Source organism: Chenopodium quinoa, unplaced genomic scaffold (assembly GCF_001683475.1).
Source record: "Chenopodium quinoa cultivar QQ74 unplaced genomic scaffold, ASM168347v1, whole genome shotgun sequence".
Lineage (NCBI taxonomy): Eukaryota > Viridiplantae > Streptophyta > Magnoliopsida > Caryophyllales > Amaranthaceae > Chenopodium > Chenopodium quinoa.
The window spans coordinates 2,546,255-2,565,032 of NW_018742681.1; the positions used below are offsets into that span (position 1 = coordinate 2,546,255).

At 38.8% G+C, this 18,778-nt stretch overlaps 1 protein-coding gene across 3 annotated transcripts; it reads left to right on the top strand.

Annotated features, from left to right (window-relative positions):
• Positions 1–10,221: 10,221 nt before the first annotated feature.
• Positions 10,222–13,009, top strand: LOC110722415. Of its 3 annotated transcripts, none has more exons than XM_021901679.1 (3): positions 10,222–11,679; positions 11,776–12,270; positions 12,365–13,009. In XM_021901679.1, exons 2-3 carry the CDS (start codon positions 12,268–12,270, stop codon positions 12,854–12,856), a joined length of 495 nt encoding a protein of 164 aa, XP_021757371.1. In that variant the 5' UTR covers positions 10,222–11,679; positions 11,776–12,267; the 3' UTR covers positions 12,857–13,009. The 3 variants fall into 3 exon arrangements, with proteins under 3 accessions (XP_021757371.1, XP_021757372.1, XP_021757373.1); XM_021901680.1 differs by having other exon boundaries at positions 12,156–12,270; XM_021901681.1 differs by having other exon boundaries at positions 10,222–10,444; positions 12,156–12,270.
• Positions 13,010–18,778: the final 5,769 nt, after the last annotated feature.

Sequence of the window (18,778 nt, forward strand, 5' to 3'; positions counted from 1 at the left end):
TTGGAAAGGTGTTCCTTCTCCAAAAACACACCATCATAAGCAACAAACACTTTGTTCTCGGATTTATTGTAGAAGTAATACCCTTTGGTTTCTTTTGGATATCCCACAAAGAAACACTTATCTGATTTGGGGTGAAGTTTGTCCGAAATTAATTGTTTGACATAAGCTTCGCATCCCCAAATCTTGAGAAAAGACAACCTAGGAGGTTTCTTAGTCCATAATTCATATGGAGTCTTTTCAATAGCTTTTGACGGAGCTCGGTTCAGTGTTAGTGTCGCGGTTTGTAGTGCATGTCCTCAAAAAGAGATAGGAAGTTCACTAAGACCCATCATTGATCGAACCATGTCTAACAAGGTTCGATTCCTCCGTTCGGACACTCCGTTCCATTGAGGAGTTCCAGGAGGTGTCAACTCTGAAAGAATACCATTTTCTTTCAAGTGATCGTCGAATTCATGGCTCAAATATTTGCCACCTCGATCCGATCGAAGTGCTTTAATTTTCTTGCCAAGTTGATCCTCAACTTCTTTCTGAAATTCTTTGAATTTCTCAAAAGATTCAGATTTATTCGACATTAAGTAGATATAGCCATATCTACTAATGTTTGTTAACGAAGTTGAATTCTTATATGTCTTAGTTAGCGGTATCAACTTTTGTCTAATCATATGTAAAAACATGCAATTTCATTGAACATATATTTGCAAGAAAATTTTGAAACAACTGTTGTCAAAGTCTTACATTCAAAATAACTAGGTGTCCAACACCATAGATCATAGTATGTTCAAAAGCATGATGAAAACTAGGATTAGTTTAATTACATGTCATAGACAAAATGGTGCATGCAAGCACGACCGAAAAACCATCTTCGTCGTCTACTTGTCCTTGCACCAACACTTGATAAGCTTCTCACTTGGTCCTTGAAAAGGCAACATAAAGTGAGTCATACTTGGTATCTAATACCTATGATAAGCTTCATTCACAAGTGTTTAAGGAAGATACCTGAGGCGGATGCTCCATTCCTCTTTTCTTCTTCCCGAAAGAGCTTGCATTCTCTCTTGTAGTGGCCTTGCCCACCACAATAAAAGCAACGCATCTTTGCCTTGACCTTCTTGAACTCCCTTCTACTTGCTCATAAGGGCCTCTGGTCATTCCACATGCGGTGGCTCGGCTGAGTAGTTGCACCACCTCCATTAAGGAGCGTGTCTCCTTTCCTGCAGCTATATGCACTCTAAGTGCATCATAGCCCGAGTGGAGCGAAGCAAGCAAGATATGCCCCGCCATCTCATCCTCCAATGAGATTCCGAGAATCTACATGTGTTTGAAGAGCCTAGTCATTCCAAGCACATGAGGTCGGAGGGGCATGTCGGGTCTCAATTTGGCATTGTAGACCTTGGTCCAAAGCCGACGCCTTTCCTTAGCAAGACATCCCACGTTTGGTGGCTTTATCTTCATGTTTGAGAATGACCTAGTAAAGTCAAACACGAGTCCATCAAAGTTGCCATTGTCACTCTTGGTGACTCTTACATTGACAACGTCCTTAAGTGCTTTGAAGAACATGTCCGGAAGGTAGGAGGAAAGGCTTTCTTTCCAATCTTCCGGGAGGGAGTTTGCCATAAGTCGTGAGACCTTTTTGCAATTGGAAGACCATTCTTCATGAGCCTCATCGGTCATGATCCCTTTGGCAAAGAAGCTTGGAATGGGAGTATCAAGAGTATACTCCAAGGAACAATTCCGGAGAGTTTTCCTGAGTTCCTCCTCCCATTCCTTGAAGTTGACCAAGTTGAAGGAAAAGGCCAACTTATCGGGGAGTTCTAGGCACATTTGGTTGTTGTTTGAGTTACTTGCAGACATTGTTCTACAATTGAAAGAATTTGAAATGAAAAACCATTCATAAATCAATAAGTTGAAATTTAAAAACGTTCATGCATATTTTCAATCTTATTGAGCATTTTATCCACGCATTGATAAATTGTCCCTTATGGGCGAGAATAAAATGATTTCGAGATCCCAAAGATCAAGAAATGGTTAAGCATGCTTTGTCTTGTCTTAATCATTAAATATCTTAAGGTAAGCAATCCAATTGCTAATAGCTCTAAGCTACTCTCGGTTCGATAAAATGTCGCATCTAATGCATTCTTGACATTTTATCTCTTTTGCCACGACATCTAAGGACTCCTTACTGATATCGTTGAGCTTAACCAAGACAACTTGTATACCTAGTATACCTTACGTTCCTAGGGAAGTAGTGATGCCTCCCTTTGGCGTAGCCCATCACATACGCGCATTAGTTCGGTAAGTGTTGTTCTTGGAACGACAAATTTTAGCTCAATATCTTAAGGGACCTAGGGTTTCTATGTTGGTTGATTTAAGTGAACTTAACTAATCGTCGCAACATATGAAATCCTAGACATGCATCTAACATTCATATATAACAATAATATATAAAGCATAAATTGATGCATTTGGCAACTAGCATGACCCCTTGAAATCTTCAATTTCCATGGGTCTTCATCTTGGCTCGTCTTCATTGAAACGCCGTCTTGAGACATTTTTGACAAAATAAAATAACTAGCTAGTACGACTAAGATTAATCTAAAGTACAAAAATACTTAACGGTTCGCAGACCGTATTTAGATTTACAAAAATACATAACGGAACACAGTCCGTATTTTCTATCCTAGTCGGGCCCTACTAGTTGCCTTTTTCAATAACCTGTTTTGAAAACAATCTTTCATTCAACCATTCTCTATTTGTGAATGGCCCATGCATTTTAAGAAATACACAATTAAACACGCAAAACTAGTAACTAACTTAGGTGGTTAATCCGATTAACGTGCCTAATTAAAACTAGTCAAAGTTGTTTAATCCATTATTTCTAAAAGCAAATTGCTCACGTAAACAACTAAGTTCCCACTAAATTCCGCATCCATACTTAATCAACCCGATTAATTAAGTTGTCTTAACCCATAATTTGTCAAAAATCAAAATTTTGCAAAAGCCGGAAAAACCGAGGTCCAACCTCGTTAAAATAATTACATAAATTATTTAAAACAGCAAAATTTTCGCAAAATTACATAGCTCAAAAATTAAGCAAAGTAGCCCTACCCAAGCATGGTGCATTGCGCACCATGGCTGCTAGGCAACAGTGGGCTGGCTGGCCGGGGCTTGCTGCCTCGCTGCCCAGCAGCAGCACAAGCGCACCAGCAGCCTACGCCACACACGCACCAGCAGCATCAAGGGCTGTGCTGGCGCTTGGTGCTAGCATGATGCGCCCAGCACAACACACTACGCTGGCCAGCACCACGCATGCCTGCTCGCATGCTGGCGCCTGCCAGCAAGTAGGGGCTGGCTGGTGCTTGCTACCACGCTGCCCAGCAGCGCCCCAAACAACCAGCAGCTAATGCCACTGCCCAAGCCTAGCACCTTAGCACCCCTCGCCTCACAGCCACGCACCATTGATGCTCAGCCCATGCGCGCACCATAGATAGCCTACATGTGGGCTGCTACACAGCCCAACTAGCCATGGTGACGCTTGCGGTTTTGCATCGATTTGCGTGCATTTTACTCGAGATTTTGATCCCGATTTATGTGTGGCATAAATTAATTCTAAATTTTATTTTAGAATCAATTTGAGGAAAAATTAAAATAAAATAAGTCTAACTTAATTAAATTCAATTTTTAATGGTGCATAAACCTAAATCATTCAAAATTATTTCGTAACAATTTTTAGGTCTTTATTTATGCTTAAAATTGAATGAGCTATGTCCATAATTAATTTAGCCAATATGCAAATTAATAATGGATTTGACAAAAGGGAGTTGGAAAAATAAATTAAGCATCTAATGATAAAAAATTTTCCAACTTTCATACTTGTGTAAAATACCAAGATTACATCTTCCAATATGAAGATTAATCAAAATTTTACTCACAAGTATTTGAACTTCATGGATTTTAATCAACCAAAATGAAAAATCCAAACTTTGTTCAATATGGAATTTAGGGTTAGAGTTCCAATCATTTACACTTTTAAAGATTAGATCTTTAACATACTTGGGAACTTAAAATTACACATTCACATCAAACATTCACACATTAATGCAATTTATTTGCATAATTGTGAAAAATCAAGTTTGTGTGAAAAATAGCATATCAACTCAAGTACTAATTATAACTCCATAATTATGCTCAAGGATAATTAAAATAGCAGTAGATTAGGGATGCAATAATGCATTTAATCTAACCTTGTAATGCTTGCATTAATCAAGGCTTAAAAAGATTTAAAATTTTTGTTGAAAAACGAAAAAACCCCAAAAAACATGGGTTTCTGGTTCAAATTTGGCTTCTAGACAGTCCTCAAAAAGGGGTGAATCTGTTTAAGAATGTTGATTCCACCCAAAAATCACTATTTTTGAGCCAAAATCTGGGTTCGACAGCCAAATCGATAAAAATACGAGTTGTAAAATTAATTAAAACGAGCTTCGAATCTAATTAGAAAAGCAAAACCAGAATTTAAATCTTACTTTAAAACACCTTAATTAATCAATAATTGCAAAAATTAAAAGGAACGTGGCTCCGATACCGCTGTAGGGTTTCGTAGTGACTCACACAACGCGGAAATAAACCCGCCAAGAACCGCCCCCATAATAAATGCAATTAACAAGCAAAATATAATTAAACATAAGAAAGGATAAAATATTATACCTTTGACGCGTGCTTCGCTCACCGAGGAGCTCTTACTTCAACCCCGAAAATACGAGGCCTCCGACAGGATCGTACCCTCGAACGCGACCCGAGCGTCCTAAGCCTCGAAGGTTAGTCGAGGCCCGGACAAATAAAACTAAGAGTTTTACGAATTTAAGGTTTACTCAAATCAAGAGTTGCCTTTTTAATTCCACTCAAGTGTGTTCTTTCCCAAATACCCAAACTTTGGTATTTATAGGGAAATGAACCCTTGATCTTCATTCCCCAACCAATGTGGGAGAATGAGTAATTTTGACAATTAATTTAATTCCAAATTAAATTAATAATCAAATCAATCACAATGCAACAAGTGTCAAGGGGAGAGAGAGAGAGTTAAGTGAGGACCAAGAAGAGGTGGGGGGAACATTGCCTTGCTCCCCAAGGCTTTTCCCAAGCCTTGGTCCCCACCCCTCACAAAACCGCCACAATACATTTGGGTGAGCTGGCTGCTTGCTTTGCTGGCCAGCTAGCACATCCACCCAAGCATGCCCAGCTGGCACGCACATCACGCATCACCCAGCCCTCCCAGCACTTGCGTGCTGCTAGCGAGCCACGCCTTGTGCTGGGCAGGCCATCGCACACACACACGCACAGGCATGCTAGCTAGTGCGTGGTGCTGCTGCCTACCCCTTCTCGCACATACTCGCATAGCCAGCATGTGTGCTGCTAGCGAGCCACGCATGCTGGCCCCTCGCCTCGCCAGCCACACGCACAAGCATGCGAAGCTTGGTTCTGTGATGCTGCGATGGCTTGCACGCATGCGCACTGAGCGAGACTAGTGCTGCTGCTGCGATGCCCTACACGCACACGCACAAACGCACTTGCCTAGCCATGCGATAGTGCGTATTCTTGTGCTAGAGCTTGCGATGGTGCGAGGCGCACACACACACGCACATACGCAAGTGCCCAGCACTGTGATGGGCTGTGCTTGGTGCGTGTGGCCTGCGATGGCGCCTAGGCATCCAAGCACGCATGCTGTGGTGCTGTGCCGTGCGAAGGCACGCACACACACACATGGTGCTGTGATGGGCAGCCTAGTGCGCCTAGCATGGCGCGCCTAGCACACACATGGTGCGCCTAGCACACACATGGTGCGCCTAGGCTTGCGATGGGCTAGCTTAACCTAGCACTTCACATGGCTAGGCCAATGTGATGCTACGGCTATGCTCGTACTTGTTGCTTGTGATTTTGCGACGCTCGGTCTCGACGCCCTAGGCTCGATATCCGACGTCTGTGATCGTAAAACTCCGACGAATCATTAAATCCTTCGGATTAATTCATCGTCTCGGATCGGTTGTTCGATTGGTTTCGACCCGAAGGGTTCATTTAAGATTAAGCTGTAATATTAATTATACCTTAATATTACTGATCGGAAGCGGCCTCCACCTAGGCATTCCGGTCACATGACCTTACTGAAGAATTAGCTCTGTAATAATTTTGAACCCTCTCTCAGTATAATACACTTGTCGGAAGGACACCATTCCTTTCAGGACAACCTCCACATCCTAGGGAATGTTGTCGAAGACCACTAATCCTTGAGCCGTCTTCAAATCTTCTGGCCTTCACTCCTTGGAAGTGGTAGCTTCTCTCTCCTTGGAAAACCTACTGTAAAATCTCATTCCTCAAGGTCTTACTGAACTTTAATTGATTTCCGTAGAAATCATCCATCCCAGGAATTCTTTGTGATTATGATCAATAACTAATCTATCAATGTTTCTAAAATGTACTCCATCAATTCTCAATTGTACTCAATCAATCAATAAGGTGATCGTCATTAGGCCAATCATCAATCAAAATTGTAATCGGGTCGATTACTAATCAAATCAAATAAAATATGTATTAGTTTCTCATCACGAGGCACAAAAGAATCAATGCGCATCAAGAAGCTCAAATGGATAAACATGGACCAACAAATCAAGTTGTGGGACCCTCAAGTGCTAACGCAGGCGAAAATCAGAACCATCGCGTGGCGACAGGTCTATCGCGCCGCGTCAAGCTCATCGCGTCGCGATAGATCTGTCGCGTCGCAATGAATTCGTATTTTTCCGGATTTAAACCTTTCTTCTTCCTCATTTCACTGGTTGCTCGTTTTTGCTCGTCGTCGCCGCGAAACTTCAAAGCCCTCGTTCTTGGTTGTTTCTCAACCAAATTCACTCAAATTTATCTCAAATCGTTGCATTTTCACTCAACCACACCGATTTATGTAAGTTTTTCTCAATCTCTTTTTACTTCGGGTGAATTTTGAGCATGTTCTTTAAGTTTTTCCGGTAAATCCAAAATGTATCTTCCTTGTTCGCTCATTTTTTTATCAAAATTCTTGTCATGAAATTACTTGTGTGTGTTTGTATGTTACTTTGTGAACAATTTAAGACTAGAATCGTTTGATTTGGTGAAGAAACGAGCATTTTACCATTGTTCTTGATGATTTTTTTTGCTCTCTGTGCTTAATTTATTGCAATATTTTTCATAAACTTGCAAGAAATTGTTTTGATTCTCAAAATATTTGTTGTTGTGTGAATTAAAATCATGCTCTATTTTTTATTTTTGTACTCTATTTTTTATGAACACAGTATCATGCGACTAGGCGAATTCATATACTATAAAACACTTAATTTACTATTTTTATGGCAACAATAAATAGTATGGCTCGACGTCGAGGTTCTAGCTCACACGTTCTCGCTCGCCTCACCGAGAGGACGAGCTTGTATGAGAGGGAGACGGCGCCTCTACCAGCCGAGCGTCGTCTCTCCCTCGGTGGGATGAGCACACCCTGGCTTTAAGCCGGTTCACCACACCTCCTAGCGAGTTTTGCTGGGTCTTACTGAGGAGCATGTGCGTTGCCATGGTTCGGGCAACGACGCCATTTTGTCTTTGTACCGCCAGCACATTGCTGGGAACGAGGGGATGAGAGTGCTTTGGGAGTCCTGTGGGTTGACTCCCCTTTTGCGAGTCTTTCCGGGAAAGCCGCTTCATTGTTCGAGGTGCCTTGGAGTTCTTCTAGGACACCACGAACACCTTCCATTTCCCGTGGGGTGAGATGACTATCACCCCAGTCGACTATTCTGTTATCATTGGACTCGAGTTTCGCCCGGCTCGAGGTCTTGCGGATAAGCTACTGTCGTTGGCTTCTCCAGAGACTGCAGATCTTCTGCCGATTGTACATAGGGCCGCTGCTGAGGCTAGAGATATTAACTAAAGTATAAGGTCGATTCGTACTCGACTGCTGGCGAATGCTTTCGTTGATGATGCTACTACGCTGGAGCAGCGAGTTTGCATTTTTGTTCTCATTCTCTTGTCGGGGACCATTTCTCCTTATAGGGGAAGCCGTGCTTTGCTGCGCTATCTTCCTGTGCTGCACGACCTTCAGCAGGTCAGTACGTTTAATTGGGCCAGCGTTGGCTACACTAACCTCCTTATGGGGTTGCGGCTGGGATGCCGCTAGTGACACTACGAAGCGAAGATCTCCATTTATAGCCTTTGGAAGGTCGTAGAGGTACATTTTTCTCTAATCTTATGATCTTATCTGAAGTTTCAATTTTTCATTAGTTCATAGATCTCTTGATTTTTTCGCAGGTCTGGCTCTACGACTACATTCCTTCACTAGCTCCGGCAAGGCCTAGGGCCAAAGGGTTCTCGGTGGCTGCCAGCTGGCAAGACCGCCGTGCTGGTGTATCTTCCGCACGTTAGGGCAGCTATCCTTGATGTAAGGACATTTCTTGTTTTTCGATTATCTAGGTTTTATCATGAGTGTTTGACATATATCTTTTATTTTAGCGCCCTATCGTTTGATATCGACCATGGACCGGCTTGGGCAATTTCCGGCTGGCTTTCCAGTACGCAGCCGAGAGACGTTTTTTCTGGGGTACCTACGATGTAGTTTGGTACCTGGGTGAGAGAGTGGCTATCCTGCACTCCTCAGATGTTTCTTTGGTTCCCAGGGATCCTCTTACTTCGATAATAAGTCAAGAGGGACTCCAGCTGCATTCTATGGATGGTGCTATAGGTGAGGACTTCCGGAGGCATATCTACCCCATTCGCTCTTATGAGGAGGAGTTGCTCCCTCGACTAGCTCGTCCACTGTACTGCGAGGAGGTTTGCAGATTAATCATCATTTAGTTCATCTTTTTTGTAGCCCCCAGCGGTGCTAATAATTAGATTATCTTGTAGGAGGAGAGAGAGCCTGAGGTGTTTGAGCCCCTGCGCATGTCCATTCGCTACCAGGGGAGTCACGTTCCCATTTAAGAGACGATCCCTCCAACCCCGAAGGAATGGTGGATGGTGGAGCGATTCATCCCTCGCTCTTAGAGATGGGTGAGTTTTTATACTTTCTTAAGTTTCGTGCATGTATCATTCTATTTTTTAATTTTATCTTATTTTTGTAGTTCTCTCGAGAGGTGATGGTGCGGATGGCAGCTGCTCTCGACGCCTGTTGATATCAGCTGGGGAGGTGGAGACACCGGGCGTCATGTCGACGTACAGAGGACGTTTCGTCGGTAGGTCTTTATACAATTCTTTTTGGTTTATCTATTTTGCGTTTGGATGACTAACTTGCATTTCTTTTTCTTTGTTACAGCCTGGTCCTCGGCCACGTACTCGTTCGAGGCCAGAGGGCTCGAGAGAGGCGGGACCGAGGCGGCGACGCACCTCGTCGGAGATCCTAGGCAGGCGGGAGGTGCTTGGCCGGGCGAAGGGAGATGATGATGACAGCCTTAGTCATGGGTCCTCATCGACGGATATATTCCCACCTGGTTATAGTACTTCGGTGGTACGCCCTCACGTGGTTCCAAATGCGTTTGCGGTCGATCCATCGTCTCACTTTGGTAGCGGAACGTATGAGGTTGGCTCGTCGTCGCGGCAGCCTGGGCCTACTCCCTCTGCTCAGCAGCACGACTTTCAGGGAGATCCGCAATTCACTCAGTTGGCTAGCCCTACAATCGTGATCAACACAACGTGCGGTGATTCTACTAAGGCGCTGACTCCTCATTCTGCGTTTTTCTATGATACGATGGGCATTTTCTAAGAGCCTCGACCTCCAACACCCTAGCTTTCTCTGCATTATCTTTTATTTTCTGGACTATTTGGACTTTGCTCATGGTGCATTATACATTTTATTAACACTATTGTTCATATGTATACATTAGACTCTATCTGTTTGGATTTTATCTATCTATTTTATGTACACTTTATGTGCATCTGAGTGTGTGATTTTGTTCGAATCAAAATCAAATTAATGAATTAATTAGGACGTGCTTTTTTCATCGCTAATGACAAGTTCCATCGCGGCGCGATGGTTCTGTCTCGACGTGATGGGCCCATAGTTGTTAGAATCGCGATTCGGATCGTAGGATCATACGATCCGGATATTACAAATCGATCCAGATCGAAGCCAGGATCGTAGTGAGATCGTGTGGGATCGGTGGGATCGCGATCCCAATACGGTCCTAAGTAAAAACTCTAAATAGAGCCCAAAACATACAATCTTTATTTCAAGGCCTAAAATAATTACCTTAAAAGATTAAACGTTTATCCTTTCTCTGTTTGAAGCCCTAACACTCACTGAAAGTCTGAAACGCAGCTCTTGGTAGATCTTTGCTCGAATCAAAGCTCAAAATTGAAACTCAAGTAGTCAAATTTGATTTATGCTCTTCGATCTTCTCAGCTTATCTTTTAGTAGTCAAATTGCATGCTATTATCAATTATATACAAGGTAAATAATACTACTTCACTACTTCTCGATTTTTTTTTTCAATAGAAATTCATGAGATTGATGAGATTTAGTGAAGTAATTTGCTGTACTTTAGTTTAATACTTTTACTTTACTTATTCAATTTTTGTATATTCGATTAATTTTGAGGCAAATTTGGTGGGTATGTTGATAAGCCCAATTACATGTTGCTGAAGTTGCATTTTTTCATACTCCATATTAATTTCGTGTCTTTTTTTTTTTGATTAATATTCTTAATTTAGTGACATATTATTGTTACTTTGTTAGTTTGCTTTTCTTAAAAAGTTATTTGCTTGTTGATTGTTGTGATTAATGTTAATTAACAGAGAATTAATAAGTTATGTTCTGGCATTCTTCCTTCTTAGTTGTGATTTTTTTTTTATACTTATACTCTGCTTGTTTATGTAATTACAATGAGTTTTTAAAGTCATAAGAATTAATGTCCATTTGATATAAAATTATATGGCATAAAAATGTTGATTATTCTGGATTTACTTTTGATACTATAGTAGCTTAATTTCAAGTTAACCCAATTTAAACTATGTCAAGTTCTACAAAAAAAAAAAGGAAAAATGCTCCTGGAAATAGATTAGACCCGGGTTGGGAACATGGAACTGAGGTGGATAAAGCTGCTAAGAAAGTGCGGTGTAATTATTGTGGTATTGTGCGATCTGGTGGTATCTTCAGGATAAAACATCACATAGCTGGCACTCACTCTAATGTTGAACTTTGTGCTGCACATTGCATTGATTTGATGCTAGAGGATTTTGATAAGAAAATCAGAGTACATAATGTAACAATTTCAAAAGGTAGGAGGATAACCACTTTCATATATTCTTGAACAATGGTGCACACTTAGCTAAAGGAGTTCACAAAAGAAAGAGAGTTAATAAGGCCTGGTATTACTCGATTTGCAACATCTTACTTGACTTTACGATGTCTAAATGAGCAAAAAGGACCATTTATAGCAATGTTCACGTCTTCTAAGTGGAGAACAAGTAGGTTTGCTAAATCTGTGGAAGGAAAGAAGGTTCAACGTATAGTTTTGGATACTCGTGGGTTTTGGCATGGAGTAATAACATGCTTGAAAGCTGCCCTTCCCTTGTTAAGGTGCTTAGAATGGTGGACTCAGATGAACCAGCCATGGGATTCATATATGAAGCAATGGAGCAAGCCAAAATTCAAATCAAGGAAAATTTCAACAATGTGGAGAGAAAGTAAGTAATTTTGATTTAGTTTTGTTTTCTTCTTTTTATTTTACTTATAATTTCAATATTGTAGTATTTGTTTACATGTTATATTTTGTTTTTTAGTTATACACATGTGTTGGATATTGTCGTTGAGCGATGGGAGGCACAACTCCATAGGCCATTGCATGCTGCTGGTTACCATCTGAACCCACAAATTCATTTCAAACAAACTTCAAACCCAATGCAGACATCAAAATTGGCTTGTAAGCTTGTTTACAAAGAATGGTCCATGACCCCGATGAACGAGTAATGATTGATTTGCAACTTGATTCCTTTCATAATTCACGATGTTTATTTGGATTGCCTACTACTGTGATGACCAGAGATAAAAAGTCACCAAGTTCATTCATCAACTTTTTTTTTTCCTTTTTTAGTTCTTAATGTTAATGATTTACTACTGAGTTTTATATTTTGCATCCTGGTTGTTATATATACTTGTACAGCTGATTGGTGGGATTCATATGGAGATGAATGCCCAGAACTTAAAAAATTTGCTACTCAGAAAGCATAACTTGTAGCTCCTCTGGTTGTGAGCGGAATTGGAGTGCGTTTGAGATGGTAAGCTTGCTTATATAACTACAATAAGAAGTTAAATGTAGCTTGGTATAGGCATATAATATATTTTTCCTCTTTTTTCCAATGTTATACGTAGGTGCATACAAAGAAGCGGAATCGTTTACACCAAACAAAAATGAATGATTTGGTATTTGTTATGTACAATCTCAAACTAAAGCAAAAACAACATAAAAGAGCTGCCAAGTATCAAGCCCCAATTACATTAGATGACATGTCTTCGGATGATGAATGGATTACAGAAATTGAGGAGCCTGTTCTCCCTGAAAATGGAGCATGGTTGAATGTCCTTGATAGAGTTGCTAGAAGAGCAGCTAGAGAAGCCTCAAATATAGTGGGTGAAAACAATGATGATCCATCTCAAAGTGATGATGACGACGACGACATGGCTGGTTGTGTTGCTTCAAATGAGGTTGATGACTCTAGAAATTTAGAAACAGACTTTTGTGACCTTGATGGTGATGGTGATCTTAATGGGTATGTAACGGGAACGGGAACAAGAACAGGAACATCCGGAACGGAGAGCTTCGATGATGCCAATGATATGAATTTTGGTTATAACGAAGAGTAGTTGATGATAGTTTGTTGATTATTCAGTTTTTAGCTTTTATGATGTGAACTATGTTTTTCTTATACTATTTGGACTATGTACGCTTTAAAATATTTGTAAAATCATGTTAATTATGTAACAACGATCATATATGAGCAAAAGTGTGTTTTTAAACAATTATTTTTACTTAAGAAACATGTACTAGGCACAGTTAACCAATTTGGTTGCTTATTTCCTCAAATTTGTAGGATCTTACGATCCTACCGATTCGATCCTACCCCCTTTAGCGATCCAAAGTAGGATCTCGATCCTGACAACTTTGGATGGACCCGGAGAATCTGTCTCCGAATAAAATTCAATTTCTACTTCAATTTTGTTCATAAAATTCCCCGAGTTCATCATATTTTGCTTAATTCGAGTCATTAGCTTCTATATTCTCTTAGCTTCCTTAATTTAGTAATCTTGTCTAAGAATTTATGTGAAATCACTTGTGAGTGGTGTCGGTTTCTGACCACTAGTGAGAGAAAAGAACTTGAATGTCTTAATATGAATGGTCCTAGGTATTAAGGGTGTAGCTTTTGATAGAGATTCTATTCGTACCGCCGTAGAATATTGGGACCCCAACACTCACTGTTTTAGGCTAGGAAACGATGAAATTAGCCCCCTGTCGAAAGAATTTGGTGCTATTTTTGGCTTTTCCTATTTGCACCTTGCTGTAATCCCCACAATATGTGAATATTATTATAAGAATTTTGAGCGTTTTTACAATCTTAGGGAGATTGATTTGAAATCTATAGTTCATGGAAAAGAAGTAGATCTAAGAAAATTTGCATCTTTTTTCTTTAATAGACCTAAGTTTAATTCTTTTCACATATATAGAAGGAGAGCTTTTCTTTTTGCATGTTTAGCCAATTCTTGCTCACTAGTGGTAGTATCCATACGGGTCAAGCTATATTAGCATCCGTTATGTAGCAAATTGACGCTGGAAGAAATCCAATGCCTTTAATTGTTGGAGAGACAATGATGAGTTTAGATGAATTGAAAAAGGATCCCAAAACACCAATTCAAGGATCTCCAATATTATTACAGGTAGAAAATCAATGCTCTTAATTACAGAAATAAAAAATATTTAATTTTGTAATGTAATAACAATTTATTTTCAATATTGAAGATTTGGCTAATGGAAAGACTTGGATTAATCAGTCCTCCAGATAATATTGAAAAATACACTCCTAATTGTCTTATGAGAAGAAAGAAGCGATTTTCCATAAAGATGGGATTTCGGGAGTGGAGCAAAATTTTTGAAGCTCGCGACTTCTCCATCAAGTGGGTTGTGCCTTGGTGGAAGATTGAAAAGATGATTGGAGTCAATACTCAAGCTTTCTGCCGTGTTCTAAGCTTATCAAAGTTGACCTTAATTACCCTTCTAGAGTGATGAGGCAGTATGGTATTTCTCAAACCAATCCTTCTGGTGATGATCGCCGTCCTTATGAGTATTTCGTATCAAAGAATGTTGAAAGGTTTGACAATTATTGGTATGGTTAGACCTTTATGGACCGTCGTATCTGATAGAGCCCCTCCTCCATTGTCTAGGGAATATTAAAAACTGTAAGGAATTTTTCAAACACAACCTTTTGAGCTCCACTGTGATCACGTTTTTAAGCATGGTGGTGTCCAAGGGAAGGAAGCTAGAAATAGAAGAGTCGCCAACAAGTTTTAGGAACTTTTAAACCGTTCACAAGTGCGAAGGTTACACCCCATTCACGATCACGGAGATCACTAACTCCATAGTGGTCCAAAACCATGACTGGATATTCGGGGATGATTGTACGGATCCAACCAAAAAGAGATTGAACCCCGTCCTAAATTGGCCTCTACTTAATTCTTCTGATATTCATGTGCGCTTTCCAATCAACATACATACATCAAGTTAGCCCTAAAACTGTTTAATCTATGTTAGTTGGTTATTGATGCACAATCAAATCTATTATTGGCGATCACTTGAATTAAAATCATATTAAGACTAAAATCAAATTAATAATTATTTTATTAGGCGTGATTTCAAGTACAAATTCCCTTTAAACCTGCAAGAAGGGCATGATCAAGAGATAACAATCAGTCATGAACAATCAAGAAACATATAATTGACACAACAATCATCATTATAAGAACATCATCAAAACATCGTTAATAGTAAGATCCTAGGCATGATACTAAACGGATTAATAACAAATCCTAGCATGTCACTAAAAATCATAATCAAAGCATTAACCTAAACATGATACTAGAAACATGATATTAGAAATATTAGTTAACATCCTAAACATGATACTATAAATTATAAGAAAACATCCTAACATGGTACTAGGAATTAAGATAATATTCTAAACATGATTTCTACTCCAAAACCAAAGAGTAAAGATAGTAGATTTATTCACCTTGATGCCTCGGCTTTCTTGCTATTAAAACAATAAACACGGTAGTAACTTCAAGAAAGATTAAATAAACAAAATAAAAAAATAAAAAAATAACTGAAATAACAAACCCTCACAACTATCAACCTTTCATGTCGAGGTCGAAAGGACAAGAACAAGGTTCGAAACTCAAACTCTAAAGGTGCATAGAAGAGTAACATAAAAGACCGCTTAGGGGATAAGAAGGCTCCTCCTAAAGATCGTCTAGATTCCAAAGTTGAATTTAAGACTCCTATAATGCCTAAGAAGAAGAGTGTTGTGGAGGGGAAAGGGAAGAGGAAAGCTACTCCTATAGAGAAGGAAAAGAAGACTTAGGTTGAGAAGAAGGTTGGAGTCTTTGCTAAAGGAGAAACTTCTTCCTCTAAAGGATCACTCTTGATCAAGGAATTATCATATGAGGAGGATGGAGAGAAGAACTGGAAAAGGGTTCGAAAGGAAAAGGAGGATTAGATTTAGAGTATTGCTTTGACTTTAATTTTATTAAACAAATTTTAATTCTAAGTTAATTCTATTTTCAAACTTTTCAATAATCAATAATGTAATTTCAATTTCAATTCAATTATTAATGCAATTTTTAGCTTTCAAATAAATTAACTTTATTTCTTTAAAAATCCTTTATTAGCAATAATTTTTTTTTAAAGCAATGAAAACATCTTGAGCAAACTTCAGAAATAATCTGAGTATGGAAGTAGGAAAATTCTTGAAATAATCTGAACTTGTCGCAATTAATAGCAGTTTGTTTCGGAGGAAAACAAATTTCGTTGCAGCGCGATGGGATCATCGCGGCTCAATGACTCTTATGCGGCACAATGGTCCTATCGTGGCGCTCTGGATTCCATTTTATTGCGATACTCGATTTTTGCGAAGCTGTGTTGATCTCATGCGTTCAAAGGCAGGATTTTGAATATTTATAGTGGCCGCACCCTACGGAAGGGTTGCCTACGTATCCTTATTAAGGAATCAGGCCGAAAGTAGCTCTCTTAAGTACATAACTCATTAGATTATGGGTAGAACTTCTTAAGTTGGTCAAGATTTGTCATATTGAAAAATTTATTGTCGTCCTTATTTGCTAACTTAGTTGCGCCTCCAGGTAGGATGGTTTTGACGATGTATGGTCCAGACTAATTAGGCCTAAATTTATCTCTTTGATCCAGAACATTCTTTCTAAGTGCTTTCAATACCAAGTCTCCTTCCTTGATGTTTCTTGTCTTGACCTTTTTATTGAAGTGTCTTACCATACGGTTTTGGTAGCAATTGACATGATGCATGCAAGGCTTCCAACCGATTTTCATCGAGTAGAACTAGCTCTTCAAATCGAGCTCTTCTCCATTAAACCTCATAAAGCTTACTTTCTATATGCGTAAGGAAGGCATTTCTAGCTCTACAGGTTGTACGACTGTAGACACTTGATTGTGTCTCCCCAAAAACCAAACCCAGTGATGAGTACCTTTCACGTCTTTAATTATCAAGTTAGATGAAGAGTTGAAGAGTCTCGTGAATTTCCCTTTAGACTTGACCATTTCTAACCTTTCCTTAAATGTTTTAAGCTAAAATCATTTATTTCGTGTCTTTAAACCCAAAATCATTCATTTCGTGTCTTTAAAATTATTTATTTCGTGTCCTCTTTATAAAAACGTCAAAACCTGATTATTTTAGTCCATAATCCTAGTCCAATTATTATTTACTTGTATAGGGCTTGAAAGAGCTTTCCAACGATATATTGTAAGCCTAAATCTGAGTTAAAACGAATAAGTTATGGCCAAAATACTAAACCAAGCCCAAACTGAACCTAGGTCCACCTTACCTAAGACCCAATGATCATGTGGAGGGTCCAATACATTAATCACATTCATAAACCAATTATGACTCATTAGGAACTGCTAGAAGCTTCTAGAAAGTTCCAATCTATCCTTTTTGAAAGATAAATATCAAAGAGTTTGAAATTTAATAAAACTCCTCTTTTTGAAAGTCCTTGTTATATTCAAATTAAAATATGTTCAGATATGATTTTTTTTGCCTCATAATTTTTATACAAATTTTATATTTTTGGATAGCCCTTGAAATTATCTTTCCAATGATATATCATAATCCTAATTCCGAGCTATAACGAAAAAGATATGGACAAAATACCAAATTCTATCCAAAATTGACACCATTCCACTATTTCGGCCATATATTTTATTCTAAAAAAGATTTTAATCTGATTCTAATTGGGTTAGAAAGTAGAATTCAAGAAATTTCCAGAAACATAATATTTATCTTATTCCAATTTTTGGATCAAAGGTTATGATAAAAACAAAAACCACAAAAACTGCTACCTATCGCAAGAGTTTTATTCTGATTCGAATTCGGATCTTTTCTAATCCTTCGACCCTCTTTTTTCCTATAAATGGAGGTCGTATCACCCCGTTTTCGATCATCAACAAGCTTGATCACCAACAATCATCATCTTTTTCCCTATCTAAGCTAAAAGCTTTTCTCTCTCTCCCTTTTTCTTTCGTTCTAGCCTTAGCTTAGCCTTAACACATCACAACACCTTTTTGATATAATACAACATACTCCCTTCACAAGCTTTGAATACTCCAAACCTTCTTGAAGTTGTCTTCGACCTCGACGTAAAAGGTTGATATTTCTGAGGGTTTGGTCCAAAATCTATATTTCAATTGATAGTTGATTTATATATTTAATCTATCTTGAAGTTACTAACGTGTTTATTGTTTTGATAGAAAGAGATACGAGACATCAAAGTGAGTAGATCTACTATCCTTATGTTTTGATATAGAAATCATGCTTTAATTTCTAGTACATGTTAGGGTGTTAATTGATATTTCTAATATGTGTTGCTTTCTAGTATCATGTTTAGGATAAATCTTTAATCTTGATTATTATTTAGTGACATGCTAGGTTTTGTTATTAATTCGTTTAGTATCATGCCTAGGATCTTGCTATTAATCATGATTTAATGATATTATGATAATTATGATGATGATTGTTGTATTAATAATTATTATGTTGCGTGATTATTTATTACTCATTGTTATTGCTCGATCACGCCCTTTCCTGCAGGTTTAAAGGGAATTTGTACTTGAAATCACGCCTAATAAGATAATTATTAATTTGGTTTTAGGCTTAATATGATTTTAATTCAAGTGATCACCAATAATAGATTTATTTGTGCTTTAATAATTAACCAACATAGATTAAACTAGTTTAGGGCTAACTTGTTGTGTGTATGTTGATGGAAAGCGCACATGAATATCATAAGGATTAAGTAGAGGCCGATTTAGAGCGGGTTCAATCTCTTTTAGATTGGATTCATACCATCATCCTCGAATATCCAGTCATGGTTCCGGACCACTATGGAGTTAGCGATCTCCGTGATCGTGAATGGGGTATAACCTTTGCACCCGTAAACGGTTTACAAGTTCCTAAAACTTGTTGGCGACTCTTTTATCTCTAGCTTCTTTCC